We start from the raw sequence: 14,952 nt of genomic DNA, 5'->3' as shown, positions 1-14,952 counted from the left end.
AAGTCACTTTAAAAGTTTTAATATTTTCATAAAAGAAACAAGGGAAGATATTTACATTGTCAGGCTAGTTGAATTTCTAATAGCTTATTTAGATTTTTTTTTTTGGATCATATTTTCAGTTTGTGAGTTGTACTACACAGTATCACAAATTCATAATTATAGTTTGTTTGTTTGTTTTTTTTCATACATAGGTCTTAACTGATAATTAATTGGATAAATCTGGGACAAATTAATATCCTGGTAACCAGCTAAAAGGTGAACATTCACCTTTTAGCTGCTTAGATTTATAAAAGATTAAAAGCGATTGAGCGTTATATTCACACTTTGATAAACATGAAAATGTTTTTTTGCACGTTTGCTTACACAACACTGAGGACACGAGTGGTTTCCTAACATTTATTGGCATAAATACTTCTGTACACAGTCAACACAGTCATATTGCTAGCAGAAGACGAGAGTAGAACGCAACTTACATCATGATTCATGTATATAAAAAAAAAAAAAAAAAAAAAAAAAAAAGACGACAAAGGGGGCGGGCTCAACGTCTTTATTCTTCTTCGACGGGTTGAGCTTTCTCTTTCTTCTCTTTCAGTTTGTCAGCGTAGAACTTGAACGACTCCTGCAGACCGAGACAGATTGGCGTTAAACCCAAAATGGCGCTCAGGTGATGTGCGGGGGTGAGGGGGGGGCAGGCTTTTGTGAATGAGTGCGCCGCCCTCTCCCTCGTTTCATCTCGAAATCCTCATTAACACACAAAGAAGGGATTTGACGCACGCACACACCGAAGGCCTCCTTCCTTCCTCGGTTAATTCATCGACGTTTTTGATCCACGCCAGGTGTGCGTTTTGTTCTTATTTGGAAGCTTTTGTGGAAAAGTAGAGCGGTGCCATGTCGTATTAACTTAATTAATTTCGCGAGCAACCCAAAAATATATACAAAAAAAATAAAAAAAATACAGTTTTCCGACGCCATTCACTTCACTCTCCGGACGGATGTTGCATAATACAAGAGCCTCTCTTACCTTCATCCCGCAGGTGAGTCGGGCTGCTGGTGCACCTGCCTCCAGGGGCCCCAAAGCGGCAACGTGAGAGCCCTCTAAAAAAGTGTCGACTATATGCAGTTTGTTTGTTTGCGCGCGCGTCTTCCGAAAATAGGCCGGCGACCAACTTACATCATGTGTCAGGCGCTAAAAGGCTCCAAAAGTAGCCGAAATCGCCAGACGGCACTCATTGATACCCGGCCTCCACAGGCGCCATATACGCCACAAAAAAAATAAAAAATAAAAAATAAAAAATAAAAAAAATAAAAAATAAAAAAATAAAAAAAAGAGTCTAAAGTGTCGACGTCGTCACTTTGCTGCAAACGCATTCAGATCGGTTCCATTTGCGATTAAAGCGCCATTTTAACTCATTAACAACCAGCAGCCATTTTCAATGAAGCAACCTCCTTCACTTCCAGCTGTTTTACTGGGTTGTGAAGGATTTTGCAAGGCCCACAGAATTTTGTGTTCTATTGCTATCAAAACATGGAAGCGACCAAAAGAAAGAATAGTTTCTTCTTTCATCAGGAAAAAAAATATATATATATTTCCATCTGTTTTCTTTTTGCAGCAATTACCATTAGAATATAGCTAAGTTTCATCATTATTCATAAATCTGCTTAGAATTGTGGGGAAATGTTTTTGTAATTATTACTATTGCTTCACCCGTTCTCTGAAGTTGAGAGGTTTGCATCAAAGCCCTTTGTATGCTCTAGCATTAAAGAAGAAGAAAAAAAAAAACTTTAAAAAAAAAAACAACGTATAAATATGTCTTTGGGACACTTAATATATTTAAAATAGAACGTATTTATACGTTTTTGGGAGCAAATGAGTTAAAATCAAGTATTCAGTTTTTTGTTTTTTTTTGTTTTTTTTTGCTGCTTGAAAATGTGTTGCATGCCTTGAACACGACTTGTCGGCTTAACTGGTATAAATGTTTTAAAATATTTTAACGATACATAAATAGATCGGTATTGCAACAATCTGTCAAATACGTCCGCAGCTTTAAAAGACAAACGTTATTGTCTGTTAAGCTCGTAAAATATTTTTACCTTAATTAAATGTGTTTTTAGGGTGATTTTGCTTGCTGAACCTAATATAAAATCTGATTGATAAATGATACAACATTTACATAATTTTTTGTTTTCATATCCATCGCCAGCTTTTAAGGCGAGCTAAAATAAAATATTTTTAAAAGTAACAGAAAATGTTTGATTTGTGAATCAAACATGTTAGAAATATGTTCGTCTTTTTCATTCTGCAGAATTCCTGTATATAAGTTTTCAATCATTTCAAACATATTTTCATGAACTTCTTCTCGTTACCAATCACGACACTTGCAGCGATTGTGTCGTTGAGTGTGAAGTGCGGCGGTGGGACTCACGGGGGGCTCGGGGAAGGGCGGCGTTTCCCCCGCGTGGCGATACAAGCCGGCCAGACGCTTGAGCGACAGCTCGTCCACCAGCCCCTCCTCCTGCATGCGCTCGAACAGCTCCTTGGCCGACGGCAGGTCTTTGTCGTTGGCTGCCAAACAAACAAATGCATCCCAACGCGGAGAAATACATGAAAAAAAAACAACGGGCGGCTCGCGTTTACCTCTCACACTCTAAATGCGGGTTAAAAGTTGTTGATGCACCTCCAATTCAATTTCCCAGATGGATTTTCAAACTTGCAGGGCAACTTACAGCTATGCGACGGATATATTAAAAAAAAATGACAATTAAGACAAGACGGCGTGATATCAAAACGAATGCGAAATCGACTTGTCAACGGGGGGAGACGAAAGTTTGACGGAAAAGCCATTAGCAGTCCTTGCTTGCTCCAAGTTCAAGCACTTGAAAAGCACTTTAGCCACATTTGCGGCACTTGATGAACCTTGAACAAAGTATGAGGAAAAAAAGAATTGGAAGCGTCGAGGGACCCCGTCAGCCGCGTCGGAGTCAACTTGGCCCTTTATGGATATTAAAACTCTTTGACTGCCAAAGACGTTTCATGATGATTAGTAAAATTCCAATGAATGGAATGCGATCTTTCATTTCGTAGCCACTTTGTATATGTAGTAAAGGCAAACAATATTCTTTTTGCCTTGAAAGATGAGTTCAAATCTGTGGATTTTTTTGTTTTGTTTTTATAACGCCTGGCAGTCAAAGAGTTAAAATATCACTTCAGTGTGCCAAAAGGCTCATTTTGGCACCATAAATTTTTTTTTACGTATCCAGTAATGTTGTGTGCTTATATCTTCCTATACTTTCATAAGAAAATAACCAGGTTAAGTCTATTTGAGAAATAAAGACGGTGCGCTTTATTTGAGCAGCTGGCTAATGCGAATGAAATAAGTCATGCACGCTCGTGATAACGGCGGAAAACGGTCGGTGGCCAACGGATTACGGTTCAAAGACGGCCAGTCGGCATGTAAGACAAAAGAGGCGCTGAGTGGCAGGTCGTGTAGCGATTAGCACGCTAGGCTAGGCAGGTCCGCTAACTCATTAGCGGACGTGTTCTTCAAAAAAAAAAAAAAAGGCCAGCGTGTCTTTTTGCTGCGTCTCCACACATGCATATGTTGAAGTAGACAGCGAACACTCACTAATCGCGGGAGTTAGGGACCAAGATAACACAAAAAAAAAAATAAAAATAAAATAAAAAAATACAAATGTATTAACTCATTCACTCGCCGCCATTTTCACATTTCGCAATCCCTTTCGCTCCCGACTGTTTTACTGGATTTTGACTGATTTTGCAAGGCCCACAGAATATTGTTTTCTATTGCTATACAAGCATGCAACCTATCAAAAGAAAGAATAAAGTCTCTTCTTTCATCAGGAAAAAAAAGTATGTTTCTATCTGTTTCTGTTTTGCAGCAATTAGCATTAGAAGAGAGCTAAATTTCATCAGTTTTCACAAATCTATTCAAAATTGTAAGTAATTTAGCTTTTTTTTCGACATGGCTCTGTTGCGAGAGAGCTAAGTTTCATCAGAATTGTGAGTAATTTAGCTGTTTTGCTACATGGCCCTGGTTGATCTCCTTTGCTCTGCTGCCACCTGCTGGCCGCTTGTGTAATAACTACCATTTCTGCAACCGTTCTTTGCAGTTGAGAGGCTGCATCAAAGCCTTCTGTATGCTCCAGCATAAAAAAAAAAAAAAAAAAAAGTATAAATATGTCTTTGGGACACTTAAAACAAACAAAAAAACGTATTTACAAGTTATTGGTAGCAAATGAGTTAATAGTAGCCGTTTATTTATTACTATTATTTCTAAATGCTGTATATCGCAAACGATACAGTATCAAAATACAAGCGTGTTGTTTTCCAGCGATGCTAAGTATGCTAGGCTAACCATCTTACCGTGACACTTCATCAAGTACGTGTAGAGCACGTCCTTCTCAGTGAAGTCGGGGATCAGGCTCTGCAAGGTCTTGATTTTATCCACCTGTCAAAGAACAATCGGCACGTCAACGTGGGATTGGCCGCGCATGCTAAATAAACATCATGCAACTGAATGGTTGTACATTTTCTTATTTATAAAGAACAGATATCTATAAATGCAAAATAACGGGCGTCGTTTTACAAGATATCACTAGATTGCAAAAAAAAAAAAAAAAAAAAAGCCATAGACTTATGAAAATAAAGTCATCGGATTTCCATGGGAAAAGGTTGCAATTTTGATCATAACATGCTTGTAATTTTACGAGATTAATTGTTCAATTTTCTTGGTAATAAAGTCAGAATTTTCACCAGAAATTGTAAGGTCACAAAAAAAAAAAAAAAAAAAAAAAAAAAGATACTGGAGCCAAACAATGCCGTAAAGCTAAGGCTAGCTAGCCATAGTATTGTTTATAAAATAAAATAAAAAATAAAAAAAAAAAAAAAAAAAAAAAAAAAAAAAGGGGTAAAATATGCATAACAGAAATAAAAGAAAGAAAAAGGAGAACACGTGACCGGACCTGTCCTGGCTTCCGAGACAAACGCGCCAAGTAGGACACCAGCGCTTCCTTCTGCTCAGCCAAGGCGTTGACCCTCTGCAGGAAGACATGCATAAGAGAGGATTTAATGCGAGTAAAAACAATGATTTGATGAAAAAAAATCAAATAAATAAATAAGCGCGTTTGAGTTGCTCGTCTTGAGAGTCATCTTCACAAAAGCACACGGATGAAGATTAGACAAGCTTTACAAACGTACACGTTCTTCCTTCCTTCTTTCCTTCATTCATTCAACATTGCGAGTTTCATTTGATCAATCTTACGGAAGCGAGAAGGCTGTTAACAAAACGCGCACACGCACGACACACAACGCAGAACGCCGCCGTCATCCCTGGTGTGTGTTTGATTTATTTATTTCTTTCATTCCGAGCGAACGGCAGATCCCACCCGGCGGCTCCTTAAAAGCTGCGGATGCTCCCAGGGAACGTCTCATCCTTGCTCTCCACTTACACGTGTTCCGGGTTGTACTTCTTAATGACTTGACGCCCCCCCACCACCCCCCCACCAGCATGCCCACACACGCCTCTCTCTTGATAGACTGGCCATGCTTATTGTGCGTCTGGTGTACTTAAAAGCTTTTCAGAGTTTGTGATGGGATGGCCCCGGTTTGCTTTGCCGTGCCGTCCTCCGGTGAGGCCTAAAGTGGGTCTACGGGGTGAAGGGGGGGGGGGGGGGGGGGCGTTAGATGCAAACGTGACGCACAGGTCATGTCAGTACTCACAAGCTTGACGAGTAGGTGACCGTCACAGGAAGTGATGCAATATTAGCGTCGGTAAAATGGCACAATTGTAATTTGTATGTGACCTGAGTGCATTGCATTATAACCGTTTTTTATTTTTTTTTATTTTATTTTTTTTAAGCTTGACAAACCCCGTCCCCTTTTGACAAATCATAATATTTTGCACACTAAACAGGTATTTCATGAAAAAAAAAAAAAAAGAATTACCAATAAAAAAAAAAAAAATTGAAATAAAACAATTTGCAGAACTTTTAGAACAAAATAATACTTTATATAATACTTAATAATAATGCAATACTAATACTATGCAATACTATATAATACTAATAATACTTATAGTTAATAATCATATTTTAATAACTAATTGCACATTTTTCATAATTAATAGCGATTAAAATTACATTTTGTACCGTTTTCTTCAAAGCTTGCAAACTATTTACTTGAGCAAAATCTGTGTTTATCATCAAATAAAAAGTATACTTAAGAGTCAAAAACTGTCTTTCTCTAACCCTTGAAATAGAAAATATGACTCCTGTAAAATACAACTGTTAAACAAAACAGAATAGAAGTGAAATTTAAACTACATATCCTATAGTTTGCGTTTGTGCATCTTCGTGCCAATTTGGCTGCAGGTTATAGGTCATTATTATTATTATTATTATTATTAGATAATATTAATAAATAATAATTTATTATATGCTTTCATTTTGACATCCCTCATTTTTTTGTCATATATTTTCTCTTTTTTTTTCTTTTTTCTAATCAATTCAATGCACTTTGTTTCAGATGTCATTCTTCAAGTGTGCTATCCGCCTCACCTTGTTTGTTTTTGCCTATGTATAATTTTGCATTTTCCAAAACTGACTTTGATCGGGCTTCTTCTGATCGACTAGCCTGGCATTACAATAAAAGAGTGATAGCGCTACCTGTTGCTGTACAGTCTACATAATTGAGATTTAAAAAATAATAATAATAATCTCAGCGATGTTGTTGATTTTTTTTTTTCTAATCCCTGAAAACTGTCCAGGATGCATATAAAGCATGTATGTAATGTAATGCATAGTTTGTGTTTAAATAGTGATGAAGGGGGCGGGGTTGAGCAGTGAGCCGTAATGTATCTGTTCATTAAAGCCCAACATGTCAGACATGGATGTTTAAATGATTGAAAAGGATTATCACTCCAGATGTCTGCAAAATAAAAAAATAAAATAAAAATTGAGGAGCAGACATGGTGGGATTTATCTCATTGTAAATGTTTTTTCATGCTCACTCAATGTGTAATGCCTGACTTTTTAGGGGGTCAAAAATAAACGACAATTTAGTCGCGAGAAACACTGTTTTGATTTCAAAATAAAATCTGAATATTCCTGTTTAACTCATTTGCTCCCAATAACGTATAAATTCGTTTTTTTTTTTTTATGCTCTAAGTGTCCCAAAGACGTATTTATACGTTTTTTTGTTTTTGGTTTTTTATGCTAGAGCATAGAGAAGGCTTTGATGCAGCCTCTCAACTGCAAAGAACGGTTGCAGAAATGGTAGTTATTACACAAACGGCCAGCAGGTGGCAGCAGAGCAAAGGAGATCAACCAGGTTTCATCTTGAAAAAAAGCTCAATTACTTAGATTTGCGAAAACTGATGAAACTTAGCTCTCTTCTAATGCTAATTGCTGCAAAACGGAAACGGATTGAAACACTTTTTTTTTTCCCTGATGAAAGAAGAGACTTTAATCTTTCTTTTGATCAGTTCCATCCTTTTATAGCAATTGAACACAATATTCTGTGGGCCTTGCAAAATCAGTCAAAATTCAGTAAAACAGTCGGGAGCGAACGGGATTGCGAAATGTGAAAATGGCGGCGAGTGAATGAGTTAATTAGTGATGACATGCAGCGGCGGTAAGTAACGCGCTTTTCATCGGTGCGCACTTAAGTCCCACGTGCCGACAAACAACTGCATGAGGGATGGCGGGGGGGTTGGCTGATCACCCAGCAAGTGAGCGAGAAGTAATCGGCGCGGAACCGGCAGCGAGTCTCTCCTCGCGCCTTCTTTCTCGGCCATTCGGTCGCCGTCCGGTTCACCCATCTAAACGTCTACATATTCATGTCCCACAGCTCACGGCAAAGCCGTCGAGCTGTAACGCGTGAACTGCGCGTAAATAAGTCAAGGAGAAGTCTGAAGTCTGAGGCGCTCGACCGCAGACCACCGGGCTCGGTGGGACGCGGATGCGAAAAAGGACGGATGAATTAGTCAAAAGCTGTGATGGGTGGATGCATTCGGTCGTCACAAGGGTTTGACGGCTGGACGGAGGCGTGAGGGAGTTGTGATGGACTTTAAAAAAAAAAAAAAATCCCAAAACTTCCCATTTTGTTTTTGCTGTTCATGTTTTTCATTGCCATGAACACAGAAAGCACTAAAAGGCCTGAAGCTGTGGAGTGTCGAAGAAGGGAGGCGAGGAAGTCACCAGCATGAGATGAAAAGGGTCGAGAAGTCTAGTTTTGAACGTTACAGAGCTGGTATAGAAAATATAACAAGAGCTCTAGGACAGACCCCTGTGGGACTCCTTTTCAAATGACTCTGGAAAGAGAAATGCTGCGGGACGAAAGTATAACAAGAGCACTCGGACAGACCCCTGTGGGACTCCTTTTTAAATGAAAATTAAGTACAACGAGCTCTAGGACAGAACCCTCTGGGACTCCTTTTCAAATGACGACCAGAAACAGAAGTGCTGAGGGAACAAAGTATAACAAGAGCTCTAGGACAGACACCTGTGGGACTCCTTTTCAAATGAAAATTAAATATAACAAGAGCTCTCGGACAGACCCCTGTTGGACTCCTTTTCAAATGAAAATTAAGTATAACGAGCTCTAGGACAGACCCCTGTGGGACTCCTTTTCAAATGACTTCTGGAAACAGAAGTGCTGAGGGAACAAAGTATAACAGGAGCACTCGGACAGACCCCTGTGGGACTCCTTTTCAAATAAAAAGTATAACAAGAGCTCAAGGACAGACCCCTGTGGGACTCCTTTTCAAATGAATGGTGATGGTGGCGACACGACACAACAAATATTTTTGTACGAGTCGCGTCTGTGTTCCCAAACACTTACAGCCAGCATGAACTTGGCATCCTCTACTTTGCCCATGTCCAGAAGGGTCAGGAAGAGATCCGAAGCCGGTCGGTAGGAGGCAAAGTGGTTGGCAAGCCGCTCGGCCATCGCGCTCACTGCAACACAAACAGGCGCCTTCGCTCAGCTCGTTTTCGACAAGTCGTCGATTATCAAATTAACTCATTAGCTCCCAAAAACGTATAAATACGTCATATTTTACATGTTTTAAGTGTACCAAAGAGGTATTTATACGTTTTTTTTTTGTTTTTTTAATGAAAATCTATTCAAAATTCTAAGTAATTTAGCTTTTTTTCTACATGGGCCTGGTTGATCTCCTTTGCTCTGCTGCCACCTGCTGGCCGTTTGTGTAATAACTACCATTTCTGCAGTTGAGAGGCTGCATCAAAGCCTTCTGTATGCTCTAGCATAAAAAACAAAAACAAAAAAACGTATAAGTACGTCTTTGGGACACTTAAAACATAAAAAAAAACGTATTTACACGTTATTGGGAGAAAATGAGTTAATAGATTGAACAGTTGATAGATGAATCGACTGGAAAAATTCTGGATAGTGGACAGCACTCGTGTCGTCCGTCTTACACTTGTCGATGGCCTTGTCGTCGTTTTCCGCCAAAATCTTGCGGAACACAAACGCCATACTGTGGTTTTTGCTGTCCGGACTGGTGTAAACTTCCTCAAGCATCTCAACCGCTGACTCCAAATCACCCCTGGGGACAAAAAAAACAAAAAAGAAGTTCCTGTCAGAAAGATCTTTTTCTTTAACCGTGCAAACTTGTGCTGCTTTGTTGGCTCGGTGAAACGTCGGCGCACAAAGCCGTGAAAATGGAAAAGCGCGCTACAGATTTCCGCCAACTCAATCTGGCAACCTGGCCCGGCGAGTACACTTAACTGTACCCCCCGCCCCCTCCCACCATCGTGATGAATATTTCACCGCGGCGCCGCGCGCTTACGAGGCGAGTGTCCGGAGGCGGGTGAACATATCCGCCCTGATTGTTGCGACCGGGACCGTCTGAATAATTCAGCCGGGGGTTTTTCTCGCGCCTTTCCGGCCCCGCTCGCTCGCTCGTTTCCCCACCCGAGCTCTTAACCAGTCAGCTCGATTCAGGCGGCGGTGGCGGCGGCGGCGGACACGCATGTCACAGCGGCTCAGCTCCCGGAGGTCAAGGTTCAAGTTGACAGGGCCGAGCAACGGATGGGCCAAGCGGGGCGTGATGCCGTCTTTGCCGTTTTTTTCCACTTTCTGCGGCCATGAAAGTTTGATGCGCAATGTGTTTTTTTGGGTTTTTTTTTTCGATTTTGTCCGCCGTTGTTTGAGAGGCGACGCGACTGGCTTGTTTTTCATGACATTAAAAGGAAGCCATGAATAATCCTGTTACGTCCGTGTCTCCCATTTGTTCGGGATGTCCTGCCTGCTTGCTTGCGAAGCTTTTATGCAAACGATTTTGTCATAACAGGTCTCGTCACGCTTGGCAGTAATGTGTAAAAAAAAAAAAAAAAAAGGAAAAAAAAAAAAAAGATTGTTCTTTGTGGAATGCACGGAACTTTTGCCTTGCATTTCACTTCATCACTTGAAGAATTAAGCACATTTTTTTTGTGTGTTTGCTCACCTGCACAACTTACTGGTTGAAACGATTCAATTTTTGGCCCATGTCTACACTCTTTAATAAAAAAAAAAAAAAAAAAAAAGAATTGTTGAACCAATTTAAGATTAAACAGAGAATTGTTGGCCAACTTAATCAAATTGCTTCAAGTGGTAACACACGATTGAATTAATTGAACCAAAAAGTGATATCTTAAGTACATTATATTAATCCAAAGTGAATATATTAAGTTTACGAGTGCATTAAACTTAATATATTCACTTTGGATTATCTTAATTCAATCCTGTGTTACCACTTGAAGCAATTTTATTAAGTCAAATAATTTAACTAATTAAGTTAATTAATCCAAAGTGAATATATTTAGTTTTATATAATTATGAGTTCATTCAACTTAATGTATTCACTTTGGATTAACTTCATTCAATCGTGTGTTACCAAAATAAGCAATTTTATTAGGTCAATTCATTTAACTAATGAAGTTCATTAAATTAATCCAAAGTGAATATATTAAGTTTATTTAATTCTGAGGGTTTTTTTTTTAAACTTAATATATTCACTTTGGATGAACTTAATTCAATCGTGTATTATCACGTGAAGCAATTTTATTAAGTTAATTGAACTAATTAAGTTAATTAAATTAATCCAACGTGAATATATTCAGTGTAATTAATTATGAGTTTATTCAACTTAATGTATTCACGTTGGATTAATTTAATTCGATCGTGTGTTACCACTTGAAGCAATTTTATTAAGTTCATTGCTTTAAATTAATTAATCCAAAGTGAATATATTGAGTTTATTTAATTATGAGTTAATTCAACTTAATATATTCACTTCGGATTAATTTGAGAAGCAATTTTATGAAGTTAATTGAACTAATTAAGTTAATTAAATTAATCCAATGTGAATAAATTAAGTTTAATTAATTAAGAGTTTATTAAACTTTTTTTTTTTTTTTGATTAAATTTAATGTATTCACTTTGGAGGAACTTAATTCAATCGTGTGTTTCCACTTGAAGCAATTTCATTAACTGAAATTAATCCAAAGTGACAATATTAAAATTATTGAATTATGAGTTAATTAAACTTAATATATTCACTTTTGGATGAACTTAATTCAATCGTACGTCACCACTGGCAGAAATTTGATGAAGTTGTGTCAACAATTCTCTTTTTTTCGAGTGTCGATCACGACTCTCAACGATACGACAAATCCGAGGTACGAGTTTTGGGAACTTACCGCCTGATGTGCGCCAGGGCCGTGTTGTTGACGAACAACATGGAGGAGAGGTTGAGGCTGGTGCCGAGCCCCTCCATGATGGAGCGCACCTCGGCAATTCCCGCCACGTCGCCGCTGCCGCCCAGGGCCTGCACCAGCCTGCTGACGGCGAGCTGCGAGGGCACGTGGTCCACGCGCAGCATCCGCCTCAACGTCTCCAGGGCGTCTGAAAGGGGGGAACGAAAAAAAAAAAAAAGAGTCGATTTTTAACATTCGGTCGGATCTTGCGTGCGTAATCGTCGTTACCTTTAGTCTGGCCGCACTTGCTCTGCGTGACCACGATCAAATTGTTGGCCGTGTCGCTCAGCTGGAAGTTTGCAAGACGGGACTGGGCACTGAAATGGTTGAGGATTAACTCTTTTTACTTCCACACGTTATCAAAAAAAAAAAAAAAAAAAAAAAAAACTTTGATATGACAAAAGGTCATCATTCATGTCATCTTGAAAACGTTCTATTCCATCAGATTCCGTCATGTGTCATTGTAATTTCGTAAACCGGCAGCCCATTGAAAAAGAGATCAAATTCTGCTAGCCATAGTTAGTGTTTTTGATTCCACAATCCATTGACCAAGCAATTAAAAAAAAAAAAAAAAAAAAAAGTTGACGTCATTTACCGTTTCTGGCAGCATACATCATGATTTTAACTAATCGTTATTAAACGTTTTTGGCAGTCAAAGAGTTAAAGGTTGTTGACATCAAGAACAGCACGTCTTGTAAACAGACACTTGTCATGGTTTTGATCATTCACGTCATCCTTGAAAATGTTCTATTTCATCAGATTCCGTCATGTGTCATTGTAATTTCGCATACCGGCAGCCCATTGAAAAGAGATCAAATTCTGCCATCTGCTAGCCCATAGTTAGTGTTTTGGATTCCACAATCCATTGACCAGGCAGTTAAAAAAAAAAAAAAAAAAAAGTTGACGTCATTTACCGTTTCTGGCAGCATACGTCATGATTTTACTAATCGTTATTAAACGTTTTTGGCAGTCAAAGAGTTAAAGGTTGTTGACATCAAGAACAGCCCGTCTTGTAAACAGACACTTGTCAAGGTTTTGATCATTCACGTCATCCTTGAAAATGTTCTATTTCATCAGATTCCGTCATGTGTCATTGTAATTTCATATATCGGCAGCCCATTGAAAAGAGATCAAATTCTGCCATCTGCTAGCCCATAGTTAGTGTTTTTGATTCCACAATCCATTGACCAGGCAGTAAAAAAAAAAGAAAAAAGTTGACGTCATTTACCGTTTCTGGCAGCATACGTCATGATTTTACTAATCGTTATTAAACGTTTTTGGCAGTCAAAGAGTTAAAGGTTGTTGACATCAAGAACAGCCCGTCTTGTAAACAGACACTTGTCAAGGTTTTGATCATTCACGTCATCCTTGAAAATGTTATATTTCATCAGATTCCGTCATGTGTCATTGTAATTTCGTATACCAGCAGCCCATTGAAAAGAGATCAAATTCTGCCATCTGCTAGCCCATAGTTAGTGTTTTTGATTCCACAATCCATTGACCAGGCAGTTAAAAAAAAAAAAAAATAATTGACGTCATTTACCGTTTCTGGCAGCATACGTCATGATTTTACTAATCGTTATTAAACGTTTTTGGCAGTCAAAGAGTTAAAGGTTGACATCAAGAACAGCACGTCTTGTAAACAGACACTTGTCAAGGTTTTGATCATTCACGGCATCCTTGAAAATGTTCTATTTCATCAGATTCCGTCATGTGTCATTGTAATTTCGTATACCGGCAGCCCATTGAAAAGAGATCAAATTCTGCCATCTGCTAGCCCATAGTTAGTGTTTTTTGATTCCACAATCCATTGACCAGGCAGTAAAAAAAAAAAAAAAAAGTTGACGTCATTTACCGTTTCTGGCAGCATACGTCATGATTTTACTAATCGTTATTAAACGTTTTTGGCAGTCAAAGAGTTAAAGGTTGTTGACATCAAGAACAGCACGTCTTGTAAACAGACACTTGTCACCAACTCTGCTCAAACTTAACCCAGGCGTGACCCCAAACATGAGACAAGACCAAAAATAAGGACTGCTGCATGACTCAAGTCATGACAGAAACTGCAGCCTCGAGTACTGCTCGATACCGATATCGATACGATATCAGCAGGAATGATAAATGATGCCTTTATTTTTTAGTATGAAATGAGACTTGATCAAGTGATATTGTTCATATAAAGAACACTAAGTCAGCAATAATAGGTATGAGAAAATGTGACCAATTTATTCAAAATATTTGGGTTACATCAATTCAACCTCCAACATGAGAATGGATTGCACTTAAATAAAAATAAATACAAAATAACTTAAAGGACCCTGAGAAATAACTCCAGGCATATTTGCACCTCAGCCAATGAATCCAGCATCGACCTCATCATCGGCACCCCCAAATCCCTTAATCTGGCCATAACAACCCCCCCCCCAGTTCACGACTCAATTCTGTCCAGATTACCTCAAAACAAACGCACAAAGAATTAGTGCCTATAGCGTCTTCATTAACCTCCTTTCCGATTAAATCTCGACGTCCTCGCCTCCCACTTAGCTCTTTTTTTTTTTTTTATCCGCTCATTTCTGTCCATTATCGTCGTCCCCAGCCCGATTCTCCTCTCGGCTCGTTTCCGCTCCTCAGCGTGAGCGCAGATCAAATCATAAAATACAAACCGAGCTTTCACGCAGTGCAAAAAGGGGGGGGGGGGGGGGGGGGGGGGGGCGTAAACTAGTTCAAACAAGAACAGAGATGGGTTATCGCTCGAGTCTTAAAGCGCTTACGATTATTTCTTATAACACGAGAGGCTGATCAAAACACTTTTTTTAAGTTATAGCGTTGCGCCGTAAGTGGTTGCGTACGTTCCTCTGAAGGACGACGACAACATAAAAGGAGAGTTTTAAAAAAAACAAAAAACGTGGAGATTGGCAGCTCTTAACTCAGATCGCTTATGCCCTTCTGCATGCTCCCGCTAAAGTAACAAGATATATTATGATCCATATTATATTATATATGTATGACCTACATAACTGTAGGAGCATTTCTGTTTTATTTCCACCTATAAACCAAATAAATGAGCGTGTGGAAGCACAACGTTGTCATCCTGCTTTTTGTTTACCGACAGCTGACTGGTGGCGGTAACATATCGGAGACAAAACAATATCTCAATATCTCATTCCGCGACGCGCG

The 14,952-nt window shown here is 39.0% G+C and overlaps 1 protein-coding gene across 1 annotated transcript in view; it reads right to left on the bottom strand.

Moving 5' to 3' along the window:
- Positions 1–382: 382 nt before the first annotated feature.
- lrpprc (leucine-rich pentatricopeptide repeat containing) overlaps positions 383–14,952 on the bottom strand; it is a 66,481-nt gene continuing 51,911 nt past the window's right edge. The window contains exons 31-38 of the mRNA XM_077495680.1: positions 12,004–12,092; positions 11,719–11,923; positions 9,457–9,584; positions 8,858–8,973; positions 4,981–5,055; positions 4,382–4,466; positions 2,424–2,563; positions 383–619 (exon numbers count right to left, since the gene is read on the bottom strand). Of these exons, the coding sequence (XP_077351806.1) occupies positions 548–619; positions 2,424–2,563; positions 4,382–4,466; positions 4,981–5,055; positions 8,858–8,973; positions 9,457–9,584; positions 11,719–11,923; positions 12,004–12,092 (910 nt within the window). The 3' untranslated portion in view covers positions 383–547. The remainder of the gene's footprint in view (positions 620–2,423; positions 2,564–4,381; positions 4,467–4,980; positions 5,056–8,857; positions 8,974–9,456; positions 9,585–11,718; positions 11,924–12,003; positions 12,093–14,952) is intronic.

Source organism: Festucalex cinctus, chromosome 14 (genome assembly GCF_051991245.1).
Source record: "Festucalex cinctus isolate MCC-2025b chromosome 14, RoL_Fcin_1.0, whole genome shotgun sequence".
Lineage (NCBI taxonomy): Eukaryota > Metazoa > Chordata > Actinopteri > Syngnathiformes > Syngnathidae > Festucalex > Festucalex cinctus.
The sequence above is the reverse complement of the archived record's forward strand: the minus strand, read 5'-3'. Positions and strand labels throughout refer to the sequence as shown.